Source organism: Sorex araneus, chromosome 1 (genome assembly GCF_027595985.1).
Source record: "Sorex araneus isolate mSorAra2 chromosome 1, mSorAra2.pri, whole genome shotgun sequence".
NCBI classification, from domain to species: domain Eukaryota; kingdom Metazoa; phylum Chordata; class Mammalia; order Eulipotyphla; family Soricidae; genus Sorex; species Sorex araneus.
In genome coordinates, this window is record NC_073302.1 from 171505368 (window position 1) to 171512936 (window position 7569).

At 42.6% G+C, this 7569-nt stretch overlaps 1 protein-coding gene across 1 annotated transcript in view; it reads left to right on the plus strand.

Moving 5' to 3' along the window:
- FAM81B (family with sequence similarity 81 member B) overlaps positions 1-5714 on the plus strand; it is an 80955-nt gene extending 75241 nt beyond the window's left edge. Inside the window, exons 8-10 of the mRNA XM_055126650.1 lie at positions 2163-2298; positions 3444-3639; positions 5581-5714. Of these exons, the coding sequence (XP_054982625.1) occupies positions 2163-2298; positions 3444-3639; positions 5581-5714 (466 nt within the window). The remainder of the gene's footprint in view (positions 1-2162; positions 2299-3443; positions 3640-5580) is intronic.
- Positions 5715-7569: the final 1855 nt, after the last annotated feature.

The window sequence follows — 7569 nt, forward strand, 5'->3', positions numbered from 1 at the left end:
CCTCCCTCTCTTTCTTCTCTCTCTCTACCTCTCTCCCTCTTCTCTCTCTATCTCTCTGTGTAAAAATAAAAAGAAAAAGAAAGGGCGCGCAGGCGAGCGAGGCAGGTGAAGGAAGGAAGAAGGCCAAACTGGTTGCTCGATCGGTTTATTTCATGTCCATCTCCATTCTCCTCTGATTCTCCTCCTGCTTCTTTCTCCCCATCCTACTTCATTCTCTCTCTCTCTGCCTCTTTCCCGGCTCTCGGTCTCTCTCTCAATCTGTGGATCTGGCCCCCGTGGATCTGGCCCTGTAGATCTGGCCCCCATGGATCTGGCTCCGTGGATCTGGCGCCGTGGATCTGGCCCCCTCATACAGCTACCTTAAATCTCCTCGTCCCCCAGCAGCCTGGGGCTTATCTAAAGGTGTGGTTACAATCCATAGGGGGTATAGTTCTATCTCTTAGGGGAATGCCTTCACTAGGACAGAATCTCTCTTTCAGCAGGAAGACCCACCCAAGGGCAGAGTCCCATGAATGTGTTTCTCTTCTCCTCAGCCAGCAAACATATAAGAATTCATAATATTAATCATTTTGTATGGACACAATAAGAGATGTATTTAAGCTTATAGAATTGCTCTCCTGGGGCCATCTCAATCTCAGACTACAGTGCTCAGGCCAGATCAGTTTTTCCTATCCCTGGCAGGGTCCCAGTCTCATAATTACTATTGGATCATGACAGCATTTGTCTATGATCAAGCTCTTAACTTATAGTTAAGAATTAGGCACTTTGGCCTGGCCCATCTCGATGCCAGGGTAGCACATAACTCACCGCTTGCCCTGGATCCTTCCCATCCCACGTCGGGGACCCTACTTTGGGGTGCTAGGAACTGAGGGCAACTGAGGCTTAAGTGGAGAAAGCAGATGCCCAGGAGGGAATATCGAGGCCAATTAAGTCTTAAGTTATAAAAACATAATATTGTCTTCTTGTGTCTATACAAAAAAGACATAGCTTTAAAGTAAATTATTCAAAAGGCATAAAGAGGAGAGAAAGGCAATGTTATAATATTCAGTGTCCTAGGAAGTTCTGACCTTACCAATTAACAGAGTTTGATTAAGGGAAGAGCAGATAAACTGGTAGAAATGGTTACAGATAAACAAAGGAATGGGAGTGACTCAGGAGCACTTTGATGGGTGTGACTGATAAACCTAAGCTCCTAGTGGCAAGGGGGAAAGGACAAACCAATGATATCCAACATCTCTCCCTTCTTTCTCTGTCCTCTTTCTCTTTGCATTACTGTTACTGAAAGGGTATCATGCATATCACTCTACCTCCAGAAATTCAGCACCTCTTTAAACATACCCTGACCCTTATAATCCAAACACAGAGGCCCACTGGTGGTAATGGGGACTTACGCCCAGAGAAGAAAAGAAGAGTGAGGAGCATCTTCCCTGCATCCCCCCAAATCTTTGAGCAGCACCTTGTCCATTCTCCACTCCCTCCTCCTGGACTATTGTCTCCTGCATGTCGCCGCCCAGGTCATCTCTGACCAGCCTCACATACACCATCACCCTTAGCAAGCCTGCCCACAGTGAAGAATGATTTTTATATCCTAATCATTTATAATTATATATATATATATATATATTCACATGAAAGGTATAAGAAACTTCCATCTGGGGATACACAACCACCAACATGCTTGCTCAGTTGTTTAGCGTCATGCTTATTTCTGTCACCTGAGGCTGCTTTCTTGCCCAATGGGGGCCTTGACTATGTGCCACAGACTGTAGGAGAGGACTTCAAACAATGTCTCCATGACTGTTTACATAGGAAGCCGCTGACCTCAACCACAGAGGGACACTCCCGCCCGAGGACATCCTCCGGTACCCTTCCTTACCCAGCAGTTTATCTGTGCTCGGAAAGGACAGGAGCCCGGAAACAGGTGTTTCGGCAATGGCCACCCTCTGGGTGAGTGGGGAGGAAGGGTCAGCACCTGGCTGGACTCTGGCTTAGCCCGTGGCCCACCCCACTCCACCCCTTGGATTTCTTGCTAGACACATTGAATCTCATCATCTGAACAGATGAAAGTCTTTCTCAATACTACATTTTGGCTTTCTGTCTAAATTTACTTAAACATAACATGGGATGTGTGTTAAAATAGGACAAACCTTTTCTCCCTTTAGATTTAATGCACTTTCAAATAATGTTTATGAAGAACTTGAGAACCAAGAAAAATGGGCAGAGAATCAGTTCATGAAGTATGGCAAGGACCACCTCGACAGTATAAATCAGTGCATGCAGCTCCTCCATGAGCAACTGGTAAGGAGTTCTGCCACTCCAGGGCTGAACAGCAGGCTAAGCAACAGGCAAAGCTGTCTGTAGGGACACTTTAATGCTCACAGCCATCTTCTCTGTGTCACTAACTTACATTTTTAGCAGCATCCTAGGAATCCACACACCTGTGTTCCGTCTGCAGTTCTGCAACCCACATCTTGTATGTAGTACGGGCTCTGCCTGTGGCAGCCTTAGCCATAAAACACTAGTAACTAGTTTAAAATAGTTGTTCCATGGGACTGGAGAGAGAGTGCATAGGCTGGGGCACTTGCCTTGCAAGTGGTTGACCCAGGTTCGATCCCTGGTACCACCAGGAATGATGACTGAGTGCAGAGCCCTGAGCACTGCTGGGGTGACTGGTCTCCCCCCAAAAATTCTTAAACTAAGAGAAAATGTCTATGGGGATATAGCCAGTGGGATTCTAACCTGCAATTGCATTTAAAATATAGATTTCCGATCCCAACTCGGAGCTGAGGTGTAAGCAGGGCTGCTGCCCCCCAACACACACACACACACACACACACACACACACACACACACACACACACCCTCCATTCTCCCCCCCAACTCCCATCCCCAGGTGTTGTGGAGCACAAGGTTTGCACACTTGGTTGTGGTGTGATACAATGATCTCTGTATGGGGGTTGGGGTGGGGGGCTGGGCATCCAGCTGTGACCTCACTTTTGCAAGACAGACATTCTACCACCAGCCAACCCTGGCCCCAGCTGGAGAGTTTGTTATCTGGGTCACAGCCTGAAGTGACTCCTGGCAGTACTCGGGGACCATATGTGGCACCAAGGATCAACCCCAGGCCAGCTGCATGGAAAGCAAGTGCCAGACTCACTGTACTGTCTCTCCAGTCCCAGGCTTGAGAACTTAACCTGGCATTCCAGCACAGGATTTCTGATTTAACATGGAGAATCGCTGAAACTATGAGTGATGGAGGCTTAGCAGAGGCGTAAACTCATATATGAACGAAGTTTTAGATATGAGGAAACTTGGTTTAAATTTTCAGAGTCTAACACAGAAAAGAGAAATTGTTAAAAATAAACCAAAACATTCTAAGCTAAAATGCAAATCCACATAAGTTTTCTTTTCTGCAGCGCTTTATCACATGATATCCTTTATAGGAAAGATCTGAAAATAAACTGGAACAAAAATTACTGCAACTTTCAAGCAAATTAGAGAATCTCATTAACCTACAGAAACAGGAAGCTGAACTAAACTCCATAAGAAAAATAGAAAATAAACTGTACAAAAAGATGAACCTACTGGAAAAACTCATCTGGGGTGAATTAGAGAAAATGCAGAGTGAATATCAAACAGGTGAGCAGATACTTTTGCTTAAGACCATCAGTCCTTTCCTATTTAATTCCCTAATTTTTTCTTTGCACTAATGTCCAGGAATCCATCCTGTCATTAGTCGCATCATTCTGTATTTAATTTCTAAATATCCCAGAAAACACTAGAAAGCAGGTAAGTAAAGTCATGTTCTTCATTTCATGTGGGAGGTCAGCCAGATAGTGCTCTGTGAGATTTTCATGTACTGTAAGATAGAATCACAGAATTGTGTTAGACTCGGAAAGTCCTCAGTGATCACTGAGACCTGACTGGTGGGTATCTTATCGAATTTGAGGCCAAAATCAAATGCCCCTGTCACTGAACTGCAGATAATGAGGCTGCACAGATGTCAGGCTGGATGTCTGACCTTTGGAAATGAGAAATGAATTCATGGAGTTCAGTATAATGCCTGTTTTTCTTCTTAAGAAGGCCATTGGCAGTGGTGTCAAGCTGGGCTGACATCAAAGGGGATTAATTTGAAAAGCACATCTAATTTGTCAAAGGGAAAAGGTGGGTAGGTGCTCCGGAGCCAGCGACCATCTGCCTCCAGTCTCTGTTCTGAGAAGCTTCCTACAATCGAGAAGGTCCCAGTTCATATTTTGCCCTCTAATTCTCCGAAAAAATTCATCTCAGTTCTACCAAATTTCAGTCCTATATGAACATGTTTTGGAAAACATTATAGTTTCCTTTCTGCAAAATATTTCTAGCCTACAACTCAGTTTTGCTGCCTGAGAATCTGACCCTCACTAGCCCCACTCCCAACTCCTATTAACGCATCAAAATAACGTTGTCGGCCAAAAACCATGTGCCAAACCTAATTGATCCTTCTTTAGAGTTAACTGCCAGATATTTCATTGTAGCCATTCCATTAGTACAACCCCAGGATGACCTGAAGGTCATATTTGCTGTCTACAGGTTTCTACATGCATTTCACGAAGTGGGAGTTCAGCCAGCTAGTAACTTTCTCCTTTGCACCCTTGATAAAAATGAGTAGAGAAAGGAGGCTTGTGAATAAAATTTCACTTATGACCTAAGAAGCTCAAAGTCAGGCTGCTCTGTTGCAAGTATGATGGGGTGGGGTGAGGGTGAGGAGCAGATAGGGAGCACTCTTTAGTCTTTAGACAAGTTTCAAAGCTCATCTAGGATTTTACTTTCAGTTTTAATAAATATTTATTTGTTTGATTGTTTTTGCTTGGGGGGAAACTCCCAGAGATGCTTAAGGTTTACTCCTATCTCTGCATGCAGAGATGTTTCATGGGGCTCAGAGGGTTATATGGGGTGCTGGAGATCAAACCCAGGTTGGCCAGGTACAAGGCAAGTGCTCTACCCAGCGTACTATTGCTCCAACCCCAGTAATAAAAAATTTTTAAAGGAGATGATCCAAATTTCTGGTCAAAATATTAAGAAGAAAATATATTAACTTTCTCTCTTGAAATAAAGAATTATTTCATTATGCAACATTTCAGGGGGGACATGGAAGAAGCGATAGTACAGGGGGTAGGGCGTTTGCCTTGCACATGGCCAACCCGGGTTTGATTCCTCTGTCCTTCTTGGAGAGCCCGGCAAGCTACCGAGAGTATCTCGCCCACACAGCAGAGCCTGGCAAGCTATCTGTGGCATATTCGACATGCCAAGAATAGTAACAACAAGTCTCACAATGGAGATGTTACTAGTGCCTGCTTGAGCAAATGGATGAACAACTAGGACAGTGCTTTCTTCTTTTCACAATGAAGCCAGATAAAAGTTGAAACACTGTTGCTAATAAATGTATCATCATGTCATATAAAAAAAAGAATGATTATATATTTCTAAACTTGATCTTAATGCATTTAATGTGCTTTAAATTAAATGACAACTATTGCAGCACTACTGATCAGGAACTTTAAAAAAATGCTTTAAGAATTTCTCTTTTATATCCTCTTCTAGGATTTAAATCAATTCATGACTCTCTCGGCTCCCTTCAACAAATACAGAAAACAAAAATGGATTTAGAGAAACATAAAGTTCAGAAAGACATAAGGAAGTTACAGCGCAAGATAGGAGAACTCCATGATATTTAAACACTCCAGCATTTTCCCCACCAGCCTATGCAGTATGATTTGTTGGGGAAAGTCGAGAAGAAGAAAGCAAATACCTCCATGATGGTGACTGTTTCCGGTGCCTCTTCGTATCTTACCAGCTTTTAAGGAGATGACAATACCTTATTAGAAAATCTAATAAATTTATGAAACTTTGTTTTGTGTTCCTTAATTTACATGAAAAAAACACTATCACCTAAGTCAAAATAGTTCTTGATTACCCGGGAATGGCTGTAAGTATATAGCCAGTGGGTTATCAACATGCCATTTCTGATACTGAGGGTTGGGGGAGATTTTTGGCTTTCAGGTTCTGCAATTTAACCTAGTCTCTCACATATTCAGACTCTAACATTTTTCTAACAATCCTGCCACTTATTGCAAGTCAAACTTAGGCATTTTAAAAATGACTTATACTCAATCTCAGAGTTATGAGCAAGCAAGAGCTCATCACGCAAAATAAGAAAATAGAGGGCAGAGAGATAGTATAGTATAGGGCACTGGCCTCTGCCTTGCACTTGGCCATCTGGGTTTGAACCCAGACCCACCCACGTAGCACTGCCAGGAGTGGGCTCTAAGTACAGAGCAAAGAGTAAGTCCTGAGCACTACCAGACCCACACCCACTTACTAAACACACACACACACACACACACACACACACACCCCACCGGCCCTCCATACACATTCAGTATAACTAGGTGCTCAATACAGAAACACTTCAAAAATCCAATTAAATGCCTATAAAAATAAAATATTTGCAACTTTTGTAGATAGAAATGTGAAACACAGAGCCTGGTATCAAGCAGTAGAGATTTTTTAAAAAATTAACATCATGTCAGGCCTTATGAGCAGGAGCAAGTGCTGCTTTTTGTAGATTCTAGCTGAGGTGTTTATAAGCCTGGGTACCCCCAATGCATACTTAAGCTCCTTTCTTGCTTTAGGGAAGAATGACAATATCTTCATCCTTCCCCACATTGCTCCTCAGTGTCAGGAATAGAACCCAGAGCCTCACATATGCAAGGCAAGGGCTGTACCACTGGCCATGCCCCGGGCTCTTACTTGCTTCTACAATAAAGAATGAACTTACCTTTCAAATAATTCACTATTTCCCAGCTATCAATTTTTAGCTGTATGAAAAATCTTCATTTACTTTTTACCAATTTACCTATAACATTATTGATGCAACATCAAATTCAAAGGATTTTTTTCAAAGCAGAATTTACAAGTCTAAAACACGATCCCCTGGCCAGAGGTGGGGTCAGCAGCAGGGCATGCACTCACCCTGGAGAAGCCAGACTTCATTTGGCGCCCAAACCAGAGGCAAGTCTACCTGCAGTCACTATTGCAAATCATCCCAAATAACTCTTACAAGTGTTGTAACAGGAGTTTGCTTAAGCAAGCACATTGAGACAATCTTGGGCTGGGAAAAATAAACCAGTTGATCAGACAGATGGGTCTAGGCTAGGTAAGTACCTGAAAACTTAGACCAAGCGCAGGGGTCCAAGAGCCTGTTTTTATAGGGCATTATTGCAAACTTCATTGCTTTGCTTCATGCTCAAGCAATGTGGAGGCACACACATATGGTGGCATTTCATCATTTTATTAGGAAACAGTTTCCTAAAAACCAACATTTTCTTAGCTTGGAACAGGGAAGTTTATCCTAAGTGAAAATAGGGTGGGCATCTTTTGAAACTTTCCCCCTATAAATAAAATCATCTCATAGTACTTGCTATAAATCAGATATAAAATCAAAAGTACTTATAATTTTCCATCATAGCACAAGTAACTAATAATTAAAAATTATTATATAAATTACTCATTATTTTATTTGGCATTAGG